Below are 19,274 nucleotides of genomic sequence, written 5' to 3'. Positions count from 1 at the left end.
CTGCAAAAAAATGCTGTTGGTATTTTGATAAGGACTGCACTGAATCTGTAGGGTTTTTTTTAATATAAATTTATTTATGTTATTTATTTTTGGCTGCGTTGGTCTTCATTGCTGCGCTCGGGCCTTCTCTAGTTGCGGTGAGCGGGGGCTACTCTTGGTTGCGGTGCGTGGGCTTCTCATTTCGGTAGCTTTTCTTGTTGCAGAGCATGGGCTCTAGACGCACAGGCTTCAGTAGTTGTGGCTCACGGGCTTACTTGCTCCGCGGAACATGGGATCTTCCCAGACCAGGGCTCGAACCCGTGTCCCCTGCATTGGCAGGTGGATTCTTAACCACTGTGCCACCAGGGAAGCCGCCTGTAGATTGTTTTTGGTAGTACTGTCATCTTAACAATATTAAGCCTTAAATGAACATGCGATATCTTCCCATTTAGGTTTTCTTTAATTTCTTTCAGCAGTGCTTTGTAGTTTTCAAGGTACAAGTGTCTCCCTGGTTAGATTTATTCCCAAGTATTTTATTCTTTTTAATCCTATTGTAAATGGAATTGTTTTCTTAATTTACTTTCATATTGTTTCATTGTTAGTGTATAGAAACGTAACTCATTTTGGTGGGTTGATTTATATCCTGTAAATTTGCTGAATTCATTTTATTAGTTCTCAGAGCTTTTTGTGTGCGTGTGTGTGTGTGTGTGTGTAATTTTTAAAGGGTTTCAACAGATAAGATCACGTCATCTGCAAACAGAGATGATTTTAGTACTTCCTTTCCAATTTAGATTTTTTTTTTTCTTTGTCTAATTGCTCTGGCTAGAAGATCCTATACTACATTGAACAGAAGTATAGAAGTGCTGGTCGCAGGCATCATTGTCTTATTCCTGATCTTAGAGGAAAAGCTTTCGGTCTTTCACCACTGTGTATGAAGTTAGCTGTGGGTTTTTCATATGGCCTTTATCAAGTTGTAGAAATTTCCTTTCTAGTTCTCCTCCTAGTTTATTGAGTTTTTTATGATGAAAGGTGTTGGATTTTGTCAGTTGCCTTTTCTGCATCAGTTGAGATTGATCATGTGGTTTTTGCCCCTTCATTCTATTAATGTGGTATATACTACACTGATCTCTATGTCTTTCCATATGTGAGTTTCACGGCTGTTCAATTACAGTCGTTTTATAGTAACTTTTGAAATCAGAATGTGTAAGTTCTCCAACTTTTTATTTTTTAAGATTATTGTTTTGGTTATATAGTGGCTCCTTCGTTTTTTTATATAAAGTGTAGAATCAGCTTGTCAATTTCTACAAAAAAGTCTGCTGAGATTGATTGGGATTGCATTGAATCTTTAGACCAATATGAAGAGAACTGTAGTCTTAACTACAGTGCTTTTCCAACATCTGAATGTGGAATGTCTTTAACGTTTATTTAGATCTTTAATTTATCTTAGTAATGATTCATAGTTTTCAGCGTAGAAATCTTGCATTTCTTTGTTAAACCTATCTCTAAGCAGTTTATTCTTTATCATACTATTATAATTTCATTTTCAGATTGTATACTAGTAGTACATAGAAATATAATTGGAATTTTATACTGATCTTGTATATTGAGACCTTGCTGAACTCATTTATCAGATCTATGATTTTTTACATCCTCTTTTCCTTTCTGGATGCCCTTTATTTCTTTTTCTTGCCTGACTGTACTGGCTAGAACCTCCATGTTGAATAGAAGTGGCAAGACTGAACAGCCTTGCCTTGTTCTTGATCTTAGGGAAAAGCATTTAGTCTTTCATCATTAAGTATGAGGTCAGCTGTAGGGTTTTCATAGATGTCCTTTACTAGGCTGTAGAAGTTTCCTTCTATTCCTAGATTGCTAAGAGTGTTTATCATGACATTTACAAAACAGAAACAGACTCACAGACTTAGAGAATGAACTTATGGTTAACAAAGGGGAGAGTGGGGGGCGGTGATAAATTAGGAGTTTGGGATTGGCAGATGCAAGCTACTGTGTATAAAACAGATAAACAACAAGGTCCTGCTGTATAGCACAGGGAAGTACATTCAATATCTTGTAATAAACCATAATGGAAAAGAATACAAAAGAGAATGTACATAAATGTATAAATGAATCACTTTGCTGTCCACCAGAAACTAACACGACATTGTAAATTAACCATACTTCAATTAAAAAAAATTTTTGAAAAAAGAATGTTTATCATGAATGGTGCCACCTACTTTTTCAACTTAATGATATAACATACGCAGCCCTCCACGGCAGGCATATATAAGATATACTTCATTCTTTTTAATGGCTCTAAAGTATACAGTTGAATGAGAATGCCATTCCTGTACTGCTGAACTTTTATGTTGGTTCTAAGTTTCACTATTATAAATGATGTTTTAGTTCATAGGGTAAATTTTCAGAGCAAAAGTGCTAGCTCAAGGATATATACATGAGGGACTTCCCTGGTGGCACAGTGGTTAAGACTCTGTGCTCCCAATGCAGGGGGCCCGCGTTTGATCCCTGGCCAAGGAACTAGATCCCACATGCATGCCACAACTAAGAATTTGCATGCCACAATTAAGGAGCCTGCCTGCTGCCACTAAGACCTGGTGCAACCAAATAAATAAATATTAAAAGAAAAAAAGGATATATACATGAATAAGGTTTAAAGGTAATAAAGAAACATGTGAACGCTTACATAAGATGGCCTCCCTTTTCTTGATGATACAGGACCTAAGAATTAAAGCATTAAGGTTCAAGGCTAGATTCTCAAAATTTTGGGAAAACTCATGTAGAATTGACTAGAGATACATGAAAGGACTACCAAGCAGCAACAAGGATCCAATTATGATCAGATATAGTTTGTCTTTTGGTGAGGACAGTCAAGAAAGATGTATAATTTTCTCAAAAGCAAAAATAAACAAGTGGAACTACATCAAACTAAAAAGCTTCTGCACAGCACAGGAAACCATGAAAAAAATGAAAAGGCAACTTACCAAATGGAAGAAAATATTTGCAAGTCAGTTATCTGATCAGGGGTTAATATCCAAAATATATAAAGAACTCATATATCTCAACAGCAAAAAAACCCAAACAATCCAATTAAAAAATGGGCAAAGGATCTGAATAGACATTTTCCCAAAGAAGACATAAAAATAGCCAACAGGTACATGAAAAAGGCTCAATATCACTAATCACCAGGGAAACACAAATCAAAACCACAATGAGCTATCACCTCACACTTGTTAGAACAGCTATTATTAAAGAGACCAGAAATAACAAGTGTTGGTGGGTATGTGGAGAAAAGGGAGCCCTTGCGCCCAGCTGATGAGAACGTAAATCAGTGCAGCTGCTGTGGAGAAGAGAGCTGGGGTGTGGGGCTGGGCTAAATGGGTGAAGGGGGTCAAAAGGTCCGAACTTCCAGGTATAAAATAAATAAGTCACGTGGATGTAATGTATAGCATGGTGTACATAATAATACAGTATTGTATATTTGAAAGTCACTAAGAGAGTAGATCTTAAAAGTTATCACAAGAAAAAAATGTTTTTCAACTATGTATGGGGACAGATGTTAGCTAACTAGACTTACTATAGTGATCATTTTGCAATACATACAAATATCGAATCATATTGTACATGTGAAACTAAGAGTATAATATTATATGTCAATTACACCTCAGTAAACAAAAAAGAAAAGGAAAAAACCAGAAAGATACATAATTTTTTTTTAGGTGGCCTTGGTAATCTGGAGTACAGAAAAAAACTAATTAGGGCTTGAAATAAGTCAAGAGGATAAGGAAAGACAGTGGTGATGAGAACACAGCTGAAATGGCTGGTATGCACGCTGGGTGAGCTGGAAAAGGTGGTGATCAGTAGACCATCAGCAGAGACTACAGAGGGGGCTGAAGGTGGATGGAGCAGATGAGCAGGTTTGGTAGAAGGAGTGAGATGGGGAAAAGGAGGCTGTAGTCAGAGGAAAAGAAGAATTCTAGTCTCAGGTAACTGAAAAGCCAAGGGTTGGTAGTCGGAGTGGGAGTGAACAGAGGGTGAGGCTCTGTAAGTCAGAAACCAGGTCCTGCATCCCTCGAGTGGTAGAAGCTAAACCCTCACCTAAGTGCTGCTCCTTTCCTGTGAGAAGGAGAAGGTTTCTACTTTGGATGTTAAATCCCTTAGTGAATTGATACCCACCTCACATCTCAGCCGAGAAAACTCACTGATGTATAAAGTCTGATACACTTCTAAAGAGGTCACTAAAAACTTTTCAGACGTATTATTAACAGAGGTGATTTAACAACTGTTTACGCTTTTGATTTAATAAAACCCAAACATTTAAATTTAATTAAAATTAAAAAGTAGGCAAGTAAATCCAGTCCCGTAACTACAGTCATAAAATCTGGGTAACAGTTCAAAATCTGTATCAATCTCATGGCCTCTTTACCAAATTCAAGTTCTCGTCTTTGGTGCAATCATCTTAAAATGAATCTAGTATTTTTCCTGATACTATCAGAAATAAGTAACCTTCCTTGGGCTACTGAAATGTTGTTACCTTGGGTTGTGAGTTGCCCTTCCTGAGCCTGAACACAACGAAGCTCTTCGATGGTTTCCTTCAGAGAATCCCTTTCTGTTCTTAACCTCTGGAGGGACATTAAGAATGAGGAAAGTTAGTTTCAAGCTTTATGAGTTTACTCATCAGTGGTCTTTGCCTTACCTAACAGAATGATAAATAGTGGTGAACATGGACATGTTACACCTTTTGACCTTCTACAGAAAGATCACAGAAGGAAACGATTACATGATTCTTTTCCCGTTTAACAATATTGAGTATCTACTACATGCAAGGCAGGATCCTATCCAGTTAATCATAAGAAACAAAACCACCCACTCCGTGTTTAACAATGAGTACCTTATTATGTAAATAACTTTCTTTTCATGAAACATAAAAGATCAAACAACATAAGTCACGACAAAGTAAAAGTATTTTAAAAAGCTTCAAAATATGCTGAAATATTCATAAATCACGACAAAGTCAAAATATTTTAAAAAGCTTCAAAATATCCTGAACAATAACAAAAAGAATTGTGTCTTCATACAGAAAACAGAAAAGCTACATAAATTTCTAGAAAGTCACAAGCAAGATGAAGGAAAAGAAGCAACAGTGATAGAAAAGTTAAATATATAAAAAAGAAATCAGAATAGCAATCTTTTATTTTAGATCTAGTTCTGAAACACAAATGTAAATCTTCTATAATTTAAAAAAAAATCTCAAATTTATAAATAGAAGAAGAAATTAATGTAGGCAAAAACATGAATTAAATATCATTTTCTTAATCTCAGCACTGCTCAAAACCAAAATACCTAATATATATACTCACATCCTTTTCTTTTTGAAGACTGTCAACTTTTTCTTTTAGCCGCTTATATTCAAAATCTAATTTATCTGCTTTCTTCGATTCTTCAGATAATCTATTTTGCAGTTCTACTACCTGTATAGAAAGGTACCATTAATTTTTATAATTTGAAACATTAGAAATTATTATTATTTTCTTCTACAGATCTATGAAAATTCTCTCCCCCAAAAATACTCAAAAAAATACACATGATACAGGAGCCTAACCCAATGGAGAGAACCAGGTACAAAAATCTGCCCAGATACTATGGGTTCTAAAATCAGATCATCCAGAGGAACAAACGTTCAAAACTATGAAAACCTACAGGACTTCCACTTCCTGTAACACAGGAAACTGCAGTCTGGAAACCCTTTTAGCATGAAGCAAAAGAAATGCTAGGGGAAAAGAATACAACTGCCTCGCTAGGCTTATAACAAAGTAAAGGAAATCCTCAGGGGTTAAAAGTGGAGCAGGAAGTTTGTGAGGATGCTATGGGCAGTGTGAGATGCCACCTGGCAATACCAGGAACCCAGGCCTTTAAAACTATCGGGAGACAGGCTGCTGTTAAACTACCTTGGACTCTAATAAAAGGTGGTGAGTCAGTAAACAGGTAGGTTAGGGAAAAAAATCCATCAGCTGGCAAAATCAATAAGGAAACTTGCCCATCTTAAAGTGAGTGTTCTGGGCTTTAAAAAGTGTAACTTGAAAATGTGTAACCACAGCCTGCAAATGCATGGATTTATGCTTGAATTTTTACCACATGCCTTGTCTGGCAAATCCTAAGCCAAGCAATTAATTTAAAGTCGTCCTGATTGGTAATGCTGTGGAAAATCTGGCATAAGAAAAACATACATTGTCTGGAGGAACACAACCTCAACCAGGTCCCCAGTATTCCCATAGGTAAAGATGAGCCAAATGACAGAGCAAAATCTAAAATTACGAAAGTCTTAAAGAAATAATACACTCGAACAACAGTCAGCAGAAAAACATTAACAGCACTAACAACAATAAAATAGTAGAATAAGACCTCTAAGGATTTCAAATTGGAGTTACCAGACATAAAAAGGATTTCAAATTGGAGTTACCAGACATAAAATACTAGGTTTAATACATAAAGAAATCTAAATTATAAAAGGAATAAAAGACCACCAAATATGATCAAGCAGGTTTGAAAGAGCACCCAAAGAGAAACTGCAGAAAGAAAAATATTATACTGAAAAATAAAATATATTAAGCTCCAGATCAGAAACAGATAGAGAATTAGTGTATTACACAATTTCACTACAATTATTGTAAGTGCAGATTTCTTTTTTATTTATTCTGTTAGTAATTCACTGTTAATACTAAATCTGATGCCCTTCATCAATTCTGAAAAATATTCAGCCATTCTTTCCTTCAAATAATGTCCTACAATTCTTTACATTCTTTCCTCTGGAACGCTAATTAAATCATTTCTTATTTTAATTTTATACCCTTTAATCACATTTATAGTTTCTTTGGGCTACATTTATTTTTGGTAATTTCTCAGTCCAACTTTGTTATATGTTGAAAATTTTCATAATGAAATGTTGGGAAAAAATGTATTCACCAAAAAAAACTTGCCAGACATTCATGGTGTACAGGGTTGCTCTACTAAAACTTCTCTAATTTATTATATTAAGCTAGTACAATTTTTTTTTTTTTTTTTTTTTTTTTTTTTTTTGCGGTACACGGGCCTCTCACTGTTGTGGCCTCTCCCGTTGCGGAGCACAGGCTCTGGACGTGCAGGCTCAGCGGCCATGGCTCACGGGCCTAGCCGCTCTGCGGCATGTGGGCTCTTCCCGGACCAGGGCACGAACCCGTGTCCCCTGCATCGGCAGGTGGACTCTCAACCATTGCGCCACCAGGGAAGCCTGTAAGCTAGTACAATTGTGATGCCAAAATCAGAAGACAAGGAAAGCACGAGATAGAAAACTTTAAGTAGACAAATCATAGAGGCAAAATATTCCAAGTAAAATGAACAATGCAAATTTAACTATGTGAAACCACAAATAAATCTGCTATGACTGAACTAAGTTTATCTCAGGAATGCAAGGATGGTTTAAACATAGAAATCCATTAATATGATTCATCAGATTAATAGAAAGAAGAAGCAGCATAGGAGTCTCTCAATAGGTGTAGCTGATTAAATTCAACATCCATTTAAGATAAACACCTGTGCAAATTAGGAATACAATGAAATTTTGTTATCCTAATGAAAGGTGGCTACAAAACCTATAGCAATCCTTACAATATACTGGTAAAACATTTAAAGCACTGTGTATGAAATCAACAAGAAATGGCTGCCTATTATTATTGCTTCTATTAAAGGCTGTACTAAAGGTCAGCCATGTTGATTAAGAAGAAAAAAAGGGTATGCCATAGAAAGAAACAAAATGGCTTTTATTTGTACAAAATATGACTTCTGCCAAAAGAACTAATAGACATTATTAGAAATAATATGGGAATTTGGCAAGATTGTAAAATCAACATATAAAAACCAATTTAATCACATAAATGAGCAACACATTGAAGATGGTATCTTTTCTTTTTCTAACTGCATTTACAAAAGCAACCAAATACATAAAGTACTAAGAGTAACTATAATATAATATGTGCATGATATTTATAAGAAAATTATAAAACTTAATTGAAAGACACTGAAGATCTAAATAAATGGAAAGATACTATATTCATTGATAGGAACATTTACTGTCATAAAGATGTCAATTCTCCCTAAACGGATCAACAGATTCAATGTAATTCCAATTTCCAAAGATTTGGGGTTTAAAGGGAACGGAAAGGTCCAAGAATAGACAAACAATTTTGAAAAAGAACAGGGTGCGGGTATCTGTACTACCCAAATATCAAAATTACTAAAGATCTATAGATGATAAGAGAGCGTTTTGGTGTTAGAGTAGACAAACAGACCAATGAAACAGAAGAGATCGCCAAAAACAAACCCACATATAACATGGTAACTTTAGATATATGATAAGATAGAATTGTAGGGCACCGCAGAAGAGACTGATTATTAAATAAAAGCTGCTAGGTTGACTGGTTGTCCACAAAGACGAAAAATATCAAATGGATCCCTACCTCACACCCTATATGAAAATCAATTTCTTGTGGATTAAAGACCTAAATGTACAAAACAAACTTTAAACCTCTGTAAAGAAAACAGAGATTAGTGTTACATCTTTATATAGGAAATGACTTCTTAACTGAGACATAAAAAGCACAAATCATACACCTGAAACTAACAAAACACTGTAAATCAACTATACTCCAATAAAATTTTTTTATAAAAAGCACAAATCATAAAGAAAAAGGTATTTAAAGTTCATCATGTTAAAATTATCAATCTCAAAAAAAGTAAAAGGACAGGTCACAGAGTGCTAGGAAATAAAGGCAACATGTGACAAAAGATTAATACCAGGAACAAATAAAGAACTTTTAGAATCATTAAAAGAAATAATCCAACTTTAAAAATGAATAAAAGATAAAAATAGGCAATTCACAAAAGAAATGTGATCAGTAAATATATTTGCAGTTAGGGTAACGCAAAGTATAATCATAAGGAGACATCATTTCAAATCCATCCTTCAACTGGCAAAATTTCAAGTCTGATAATACTATGTGTTGGTGATGATGTGGAGCAACAAGAATTCATACAAACTGCCTGCTGGTAATCAAATCACAGTGGAGGACATTTGGCAATATCTAATTAAATGAAGGCTCTCTAAGGAAGATATTCCACATAGTTGTAAAACTTCCACACGTGTATCCAAGAGGACATGTTCAGTACTATTCACAGTGGCCTTTCTTGCAATATTAAAGAAAAAGACAAAACATCCTATATGTCCTTCTCCAGAAAAACGGATACATGTGGTATTGTCACTCAACAGGATACTACAGATCGGTACAAGTGAATGGGATAAAGCTACAACTATCAACAAAACAAATCTCACAAATACCACTGAGCAAAAGCAAATCGCAGAAGAGAACTTTCACTATATCATTATATAAAGTTTTGAAATGTCAAAAGTGTTATAAGTTTTTAGGGATACACACACACATATATGTATGTGTGTGTGTATGTACAGGGAAGGATAAAGAGATGCGTAGGCACAAAACCCACAAAATAGGCTAGTGGTTACTGCAATGAGGAGGGGGAGAGTGTTTTGTTTATTAAGCATGGATACTTATTGTATTTTTACTTTTGTGTATTTCTCAAGTATTACACAATACATTAAAAATAACAAATAATAAAAGGATCTGCTATAGAGACCAACCAGTAAGCCCTGGATAAGAACTAAGTTTCATAGGTGAAAAACCGAATACCATGAAAACAAGTCAGTGGACTCTGATAAGCCAGCGTTACACTGGAGAGCTCAGCTGGAAATGGCGTTAAGAAATTGTGCTGCTCTCCTTACCTGTCTCTTATACGTCTCGAGTTGACTTCGAGCCGCGTTGGCTTTTCTCAGCTCCTCCTCTAGGCTAACTGTGTTCTGCATATACATAGTATTCTTCTCTTCTAAGAGTTTAACCTGACGCCTCAAATCACCAAGATCTTCTAGCTTCTTTTTATATGATTCCACTTGGCCTTCTAGTTTAGACACTTTATCAGAAGAATGTCTAGAATGAGATGGGAAACCAGAAATCACACACACATCCGCAATGGTAAAGCTGCTGTAGGCAGTGCTAAACCAAGCGGATTGCCGGGAAGTAACACGTTCTAAAGAAATTATAAGACCAAAGGTGAGTCCAGCTTAGTTTTTCGTGCAGGTTCAAAAGTATGACCAAAATTACAGCAAAATTTATAATAGACAACATTATAAAATTTAAGGAATGCAAGTAGGAGGGGGTAGCCAACAGAGTCACATGTAGCACAAAAGCAAAATAAATTGTACACTGTCCAAATAATTTGTCAATTAGGCTGTTATTAGTGACCAGAGGAACAGCTGTTTTGGTGGAGCAGTGGGGCAGGCGGTGGTGAATTTTAGTGGGTTAAGGAAAGAATGTAAACTTTACCTTGTGTAATCTAAATTTGTTCTGGGGGGAAGGAGAGAATAATAGGTCTTTCACTTTTTCTAAGATAAGAGGGACAGAAACATATAAATGTATGCTAAGGAGGCAGATTCAAATGTGAAGGGAAATGATAACTGATGTAGCACAGTCCCTGCAGAAGCAAGAAGGGTTGAGACCCAGAGCATTGAAGAAATTAGCACTGGACAGGAGGACGAGTAACAGGTCTGCACTCTAGAAGCAAAAGAGAAAAGATGGGCGCGAATGCAGGAGACACAGCACATGGAGGGTCCATAGGTTATGGCCTCATTCCTCAATGCAGGAGGCAGTGTCATCTACTGAGACTGAAGCACAGGAGAGGTGTGGTGGGATCGGTCAGGTGAGAAGAGTTATGAAAATACATAGCAGCTATGAGAGAAACAGGAGACAGAGCAATCTATGGATGGGCGGTAGAGTGGTGGACCAGTGGGAGGAGCCCATACGGATGGGCAGTAGAATGGTGGACCAGTGGGAGGGGCCCACACAGATGGGCGGTAGAGTGGTGGACCAGTGGGAGGGGCCCAGTGGAGAGTAAGATCACTAATCTGCAGTAGGACAGAACTACTTCACTATGTGATTTTCCCTGTTTGTTCTCAGCATTCAAAGAGCAAACGCATAAAACATAGATGGTTGGAATGATCCAACAGAGGATAGATTACACAAGCAGAATAGTGCAGAAACGAGGTGGCAGGGAGTGAGGTGCCCAGCGAGAGAACAGTTGAGTCCAGCAAGGAAATGAGCCATGTGTGTGGGTGTGACGGTATCCGAGAAAGAGGAAGACCAAGTGACTGAAGGACGCAAAATGAAAGAACAGGAGTAGTAATGAGAAAAGCTCAGAGCTACGCAAGTATGAAGTGGTGGCCAGAGGTTAATTTCTATTTAACAAACATTTATATACAGCACTTATCTGCCAGATACTGTTCCAAGTGCTTACAAATATCACCTCACTTAATTCCACATGTCAGTCTGAGGTAGGTATGTGTGTTATTTCCACCTTACAGATGAGAAAATGGTTCCATAGAGGTTGACTAAATGGCAGCACTGGGATCTGAACCCATCTTCCTGTGCTCAAAGACCCTAGAGTTTGTAAAATCGGTGGCAGAACTGTTCTGGGGGATCACAGGTGTGAGATTCTACAGAGATGGGAAGGTTGTCTACCTAAGAACATCTATTTCATCTTTTAGAGACTGAGCGTCATCTGCCAAAGTGGTCAGTTCATCGTTCTGTTGCCGAAGTTCAGACATCTCCTTTTGTAACTCTTCACAGCGTATTCGATAGTCATCTTTGGCTGCTTCAAGTCTGTAACCGAAACAAAACAGACCAAGAAAGCACTATTTACTGTCTAATAATTCTCCTTAGAACAGGAAAAGTAAGTAAAAAACATGAAAATAAATTCTTCTTGGATTTGTCTCCTACTTTTGTGACCATACACTGTATTTCCAAGTTTTAACTATCCTGGAAACGGATTCTACTGCTCCAAGACTTGCAGAAAGGTAACAACGGATTGCCATTCCTCTACTCAGAAAGTTAGACGCCAAAATATAGCAGCTATAATTATTTAAAGTTTTATTTTCAATGATGAAATTAACACATATTCCTTTTGAAAATTCACAAGATGCAAAAAAGCAAAGAAGATAAAAATTATGCATTGCTCTAGACAGATACCTCCTGTTAACATTTTTGGAGTATAACCTCCACTGATTTCTATTCATAGATCTTTTCCCTCCAAAATATGGATAATATTGTTCCTAATTTATATTAATTTGTTTTGTTTAACATACATCCTTCCTTTGGATTTAAAAGATTCTTTCTCATGTCACAAATATTTATCATTGATTATTTACTTTTTTTTTTTTTTTTTTTTTTTTGGTACGCGGGCCTCTCATTGTTGTGGCCTCTCCCGTTGTGGAGCACAGGCTCCGGACACGCAGGCTCAGCGGCCATGGCTCACGGGCCCAGCTGCTCCACGGCATGTGGGATCTTCCCGGACCGGGGCACGAACCCGTGTCCCCTGCATTGGCAGGCGGACTCTCAACCACTGCGCCACCAGGGAAGCCCTATTTACTTTTAATTTTATTTATGTAAGTATTTAATGTACAGAAATTCTTAATTTTTATGTAATTCAATTGATGAATCTTACACTTCATAATTTCTACTTCTTTTAATTTTTTTTAACTTTTTATTTTAGGTTGGGGTATAGCCAGTTATCAATGTTGTGATGGTTCCAGGTGCCCGGCAAATGACTCAGCCATACATATACAGGTATTCATTCTCCCCCAAACTGCCCTCTCATCCAGGCTGCTACACAATATTGAGCAGAGTTACCTGTGCTCTAAAGTAGGTCCTTGTTGTTTATCCATTTTAAATATGACAGTGTGTGAACATGTTGATCCAAACTCCCTAACTATCCCTTCCCCCCACCCTTTCCCCCTGGTAACCATAAGTTCTCTAAGTCTTTGAGTCTGTTTCTGGTTTGTAAATGAGTTCATTTGTATCATTTCTTTTTAGATTCCCCATATAAGTATAGTTTCTACTTCTAATGTGCAATTAGAACTTTTTCTTCCTTCTAATTCTTTGTTTTCTGTTAGTATTTATACAGTTTCATTTTTAACATTAACGTTTTCAATTTCCCTGGAATTCATTTGGGTATATGATGTAGTACAGGAATCTAACTTTTCCTGCCAAAATATCTACCAACCATTCCAAAACTGTTTAACAAATAATTTAACCTTTCCCTATTGATTAGAAAATGCCATCTTTATCACATTTATGTATTTTTATATATACTTGGACTGGTTTCTGGATCTTCATTTGTGTCATTGGTGTCTATTTTGCTGCACTGGTACCAAGCTATTTTCGTTAGTATATTAGTACTTGGGTGTGGCCAGTATTCCCTCATTATACTTTGTTCTCAAAACATTTTGGGAATCTCTTGTTCATTAATACTTCTAGATGAACATAAAATGTGAATTGGAATCAAGTTCAAATTATATAAGTTAAGGAAAAAATGGCATTCTTACAATGTTCCATTAAAAACACCTAAAAATATGTTCTCTCTCTCCACACAGTATTATGTTTTATGTATAACTTAGAAGTTTTTGTCATCTAACTCCTTCATATTACTTAAATTTTTTTTTTTTTTTTTTTTTTTTTTGTGGTATGCGGGCCTCTCACTGTTGTGGCCTCCCCCGTTGCGGAGCACAGGCTCTGGATGCACAGGCTCAGCGGCCATGGCTCACGGGCCCAGCCGCTCCGCGGCATGTGGGATCTTCCCGGACCGGGGCACGAACCCATGTCCCCTGCATTGGCAGGCGGACTCTCAACCACTGTGCCACCAGGGAAGCCTGTACTTAATTTTTTTTTTATTCTTCACTTAAATACTTATAAATGGAAGTTTTTCCTGATGATACTAACTAGTTATTGGTAAAAAAACTTATGACCTATGTAGCAGTCTCACATTACCCTCTCCCTGTTAAATGTTTATTGGTTCTAAGAACTTCTGAGTTAATTCTCTTATATTTTCTGGGTGGACACACATATTATCTACAAATAATCATCGTTTATTGATATTTTTTGTCTTTCCAATATTTTCATCTCATTTCTTTTTCTTATTTCATTTTCTAGAAAAGTAATAACAGTGAAATCTTATATAGCATCTATGTGCCAGGCAATATTCTCAAAATACTTTATATATATTAACTCATTTAATGCTCACAAAAATTCTAGAAGGTAGATAATACTATTATACCATCTTATAGTAGAGAAAATGGAGGCATGCCCAAGGTTACACAGCTAGTAAGTGGCAAAGCCAGGATTTTTAGAATGTCTAGAAAAATGTCAAATAATAGATTAATACTCATCCTCATTTCATTCTTAACTTTACTGAGAATTTCATGTACCAAGCTTATTTTATATTTTTCTTTCTCCTTTACCTTATGGATTGGAGGAGTTATAATACATTTAATAGTTACTGTAATAATACGCAACAGGTTAACAATCCTGGGATAAAGCTTACTTTAGTACTGGATTGAATTTGCTACTATTTTATTCAGGAATTATTTAAAGAATACTCATAAATGAGATGTCAGTCATTTGAAAATAATAGTAATAAACCCATTATGTTAATATAGACAACATACTGTTTATGAAAAATAACTATTTTCTAAAACCAAAAAATGGTGAGGAGAGTGGCAATATTTTTTATATTCTGTGACTCAAATCATCTGGTTTAGTAGAAGACAGCTGGGTTCCCATAGGTGTTTCTACACTGGTCTGCTGTGATGGTTTTTTGGCTGCGGTATAGGAAGGAGATCCAGCCAAGCACAGAAATGCAGTTGGAAAAGAGAGGGCCCTGAAGACTCTCTGAGAGGGTCCTCGGATGACACTCTGAACCACAGATGTAGACCATAGGGGATGGATTGTTTGTCTAAGGTTTCTGAGAAGACTAAGAAAATTTGTTTATTTTTTCCCGTCAAGGCCAAAAAAAAAAAAAAAATGCAGAAACATTTTATGGGGAAACAAAGGACTGAGTCACTGCACAAGTTAAAAAAACTTAATTTCTCCCAGTTTTGACACTGAAAATCTATGGTTGGGTAAGAAACAGGCCAGGATATGTTTTCTAGTAAATCACAACACAGTATTTTATCATACTGCCAAGTCCTTCAACTTTGGGGTTCTAGTTTGTCTTGCAGGACACCAAATTTTTCCTTTTCTTCTTTTCCCTTTCACCATCCAATCGCCAATGGGCCCTCTTCCTTCTTTTTGGCCTTTTCCTCTCCCAGAAGATGTGTCTGGAAGACTGCCCCTTTACATCAGCTCGCCCTTTAAATAGGCTTGTCTCTATAACCCACGCACCTGGCCTTTATTTTGCGTTTCTTTAAACTGTGCTCTGGAAAGGGCACCAATCTCTAAATTCTGTGCCTGTGTATTTTTTTGGCATTTGGTCCTTTAAGAAGATACACTTACTTTGAATTCCTATCCCTGCAGTTTGTGATCTAATTTCCTTTTTTGTTTTAAAGTAATTTCCGATTTTGAGCGAATTTAATCTTTGCAGCGACTGCTCCAACTCACCCTCAGGCCCCTTCGCTAGTTCTTCCTCTGTCTCTGATTTTTTTCTCTGTCTCCCTTTACTTGCCTCAGAGTGCCTGGCAGGATGGAGGTGGGCTGGTGTTTGCTTCCTTCCTTTCACTCACAGTTATTGTTCAGTTGGGGCATTCTGTCTGCAAGTCATATTGAGGGTGAGCATTCATAGATTTTCCTAAATGAGCAGTTACTTCATGTCGTGTGGGAAGACTTTTGGGAAGTGGCTAATTGCACAGCCTCCCTGGTCTGCAGTTACCCGAAAGTCCTAACGCTATAGTCTTAACTTTAAAAGACATTACCCTGTGCACCGCAACAAAGAGTAGCCCCCGCTCGCCGCAACTAGAGAAAGCCCGCAGGCAGCAACGAAGACCCAACCCAGCCAAAAATAAATAAAATAAATTTATATATTAAAAAAAAGACATTACCAAATCTAAAAAAATGAGCTCTGAGTGAGTTGTCCCTTACCTGAATGTTTCTTCTTGGAGCTGTTCTAACTGAGTCTGGAGCTGCAGATGCCTTCTTCCTGCTGGACTGTTAGGATCTTCTATAGAATCAGACTGATTCAGCCTTTCCATTAATACCTGATTCTCTGCCAACAGACTACTTTTCTCCTCTTGCAATGCTGCAACCTGTTAGAATATAGGAAGACAGTGGTTATTTTCTCCAATTACACTGGAATCCGCATAATCACTTGTGAATTACCATTACGAATTAAAGCCTGTTTTTAAAGAAGTACAAGCAACCTCCACTTAAAACACTGACATTATTTTGGAATATTGCACAGGCAGAGCAGTACGTAAGAGTAAGCAAGAATTCATTCTTTATTTTACATTTGAAAAGGTAATTCACCAAAGAAGACATGTAATGGCAACTAAGCACACAAAAAGATATTCATGATTAGTCATTAAGGAAATGCAAATTGAATCCACAATGTTATATCCATACACTTACTCCCACTAGAATGCGGAAAATCAGAGAGACTGGCTGTACCAAGTGTTGGTAAAGATGAAAACAGATGGGAGCTTCACACACCTGTTCAGCACGTGAAATGTTCCACAGGCTGTGAAAAACCGGTTCGCATTTTCCTAAAAAATTAAACATGCAACTACCACATAACCCAGACATTTTACACTTAGGTATTTATTTACCAAAGAGAACTAAAAGCATATGTCCACACAGAGATGTAGAATGTTTATAGCAGCTTCATTTGTAATACAGAAAAGCAAATGTTGACCAGTAGGTGAATGGATAAATAAAGTGCAGCACATCCATACAACAGAATACTATTTGACAATACAAAAGAATTAACTATTAATACCGATAACATGAATGAATCTCAAAATAATGAAAGAAGCCAGGCAGAAAAAGAGTACACTGTGTATGACTCCTTTCATATGCAATTCTAGAAGACACAAGCTAATCTACAGTGACAGAAAGCGAAGCCGGGACTGGAAGAGGATTCCAGAGTCATGAGAGCTCACTATCCTGATTGTGGTGGTGGTTTCGCACGTTTATACGTGTCAACAAGCATCAGAACCGTACACTTCAAAGATGAGCAGTCTGTTGTATGTCGACTACATCTCAAAACACGTAAAACAGGAGTCTCCTGCCATTTCTGATTCTCCCTCTGCACACCCATTTTCTCTGGAACTTGTTCCAGTTGGGCCGTTGCCCCACCATCCTCAGGATCAGCCGACCTTGGCTTCTGTGGCTCCCAGGACACCTCCCTCTCCTGGTCTGTGTGCTACCTCTTTACTCCAGTCAAGCCCTCTTCACCTCCCTGCCTCTGGCACATGCATGGCTTTTCCTTTCTAAATACATTGATGGCTTCCAGCTTCTGGGCTGTCAACATCATTTATCCACTGACAGCTCGCATGTTTCTATTTCCAGCCTGGAACCCCGTACTGGGTATCACGTCCACCTGGATGTCCACCAGGCCTCTGAATTTAACCTGTCCAGGTGGGACTCTCATTCCCCCACACCCCGCCCTGCCCTCCCACTGTCTTCCCCATCTCAGCGATGCTAACTCTGTCCTTCCACTTGCTCTGGCAGGATCTGTCCCATCTCGTCCTCACACCCACGCCCACTCTTTCAGCAAACATCAGCAGCTCTGCCTTCAGACAGATTTCAACCACTTCTAACCGCCCCTCAATTCTGATTTAAGCCAACCTAATTTCTTGCCTGATTATTGCGAAGGCCTCTGAATTAGTCTCCTTGAGTTGGCCCTCACCACCCAGCAGCCACCATAATCCATTAAAATAAAACTCGGATCACAGGACGTCTTTGCTCACAAGCCTCCAACGGCTTCCCATTTATTTACTCAGCCTGTACCAAGGCCTGTCAGGCCTCTGCAGACGGACTCCTCTCCCCAGGCTTCACTCCTGCTGCCCTCACCTTCATGCTCCCGGAGACACCAGCTGCCCCGCATCAGGCCTGTGCGCTGAGCCTAGATGAGCCTCGCAGGAAGCCTGGGAGGCCGCTTATCCACCCTCTAAGATTTACTAACTTGCTGCCTCCCCGGCGGCCTGTGCTGACAACCCAGTCAGAACTAGTTCCTCCCACCCCGTGCCCCCGTCCCCCCGAGTCCCCCGTTCTCTAAAATACTTATCAGCAGCACACAACAGACCGTATTCTTATCCTGTTCACTGTCTGTCTTCTTTATCGCATGCAAGCACCTTGGAGGCAGGGATGTTTTATCCGTTTCTGTGTTTTCCCCTATCTTCACTGTATCGACAGCAGCTAGAACAGTGGATGGTCTGGAGTGGGTGCTCAATGTTTGCTGAATAAATGAATGAGTCTGAAATGCCAGCTCTCTAACTTGTCAGATTTCCATAAACGCACGAGTCTTTTCTCAGAGTAGAGTAGTAGCTCAATTCCGTGCCACTGGTCTATTTCATTCATTTCTGCTCTTTTGTTCTTTTTAAAATAAATATTTAAGGCTTTAAAATTTAAAAGCTCATTTCTTTTTAATAATTTCTATCTTAAATTGCACTTTGGTCAGAAAGCATGATCTAAAGACACAGATTCTTTGAATTTTATTGGGAATTGCTTTATAGCCTGGTATGTGGTCAGTTTATATGAAGGCTGAGTGCATAATGCAACACCTTAATACCAGACTCATCAGACTAGCAAATGTTGCTAAAGTAATTTAATTCAATATATTTGGCAGAAATCCTTTTCACATACACAGAAAAAGGTGTCAACTACAAATTGGTACTTGCCATCTGCCTCGACAAGGATTAAATCATGAGCTGCTGCAGCCGCTGACCTGTAACGCCCCCTGAAAGGAGTTCAGGAAGAGATCAGGAACGAGGCCCCCCGTGCTCTGGGAAAACTGGCAGAACAGGCCTTCAGATAGTTAGATATTTTCAGGAGAAGATTTTATGAGCCCAATTCTTGCATCTCCTCATATCTAGAAAAGCACTAAAATCATCAACGGTGACAACTGCTCCTCGTGACTGGCAGCCACCTTCTACCAGAACGTGTGCTTCACTGCACGCACCCTCTTCTCCTAAATCACATACATACTGACCTCCATCCCACCACTTTGGAGCAGTTCCTCAGAGCTGAGATGCTGTCTCCTGGGCTATTGTCCTCATTTTGCCCCAAAGAAACCTTAACTCACAACTCTCACGTTGTGCATTTTTTTTAGTCAACAAGGAGAATAATTTAAAATAATACATAAACACAATTTAAGGAAAAAAAGCAAATAAAGCAAAGGGGCTTATAATGGAAAGCTAC

At 38.0% G+C, this 19,274-nt stretch overlaps 1 protein-coding gene across 1 annotated transcript in view; it reads right to left on the bottom strand.

Annotated features, from left to right (window-relative positions):
• Positions 1-19,274, bottom strand: part of HOOK3 (hook microtubule tethering protein 3) — a 110,042-nt gene that overhangs the window by 34,026 nt on the left and 56,742 nt on the right. Inside the window, 5 exon segments of the mRNA XM_032618413.1 lie at positions 4,526-4,613; positions 5,352-5,462; positions 9,821-10,022; positions 11,610-11,750; positions 15,999-16,162. Of these exon segments, the coding sequence (XP_032474304.1) occupies positions 4,526-4,613; positions 5,352-5,462; positions 9,821-10,022; positions 11,610-11,750; positions 15,999-16,162 (706 nt within the window).

This window comes from Phocoena sinus, chromosome 21, assembly GCF_008692025.1.
Source record: "Phocoena sinus isolate mPhoSin1 chromosome 21, mPhoSin1.pri, whole genome shotgun sequence".
Taxonomy (NCBI): domain Eukaryota; kingdom Metazoa; phylum Chordata; class Mammalia; order Artiodactyla; family Phocoenidae; genus Phocoena; species Phocoena sinus.
This window is presented reverse-complemented; position numbering and strand designations above follow the sequence as displayed.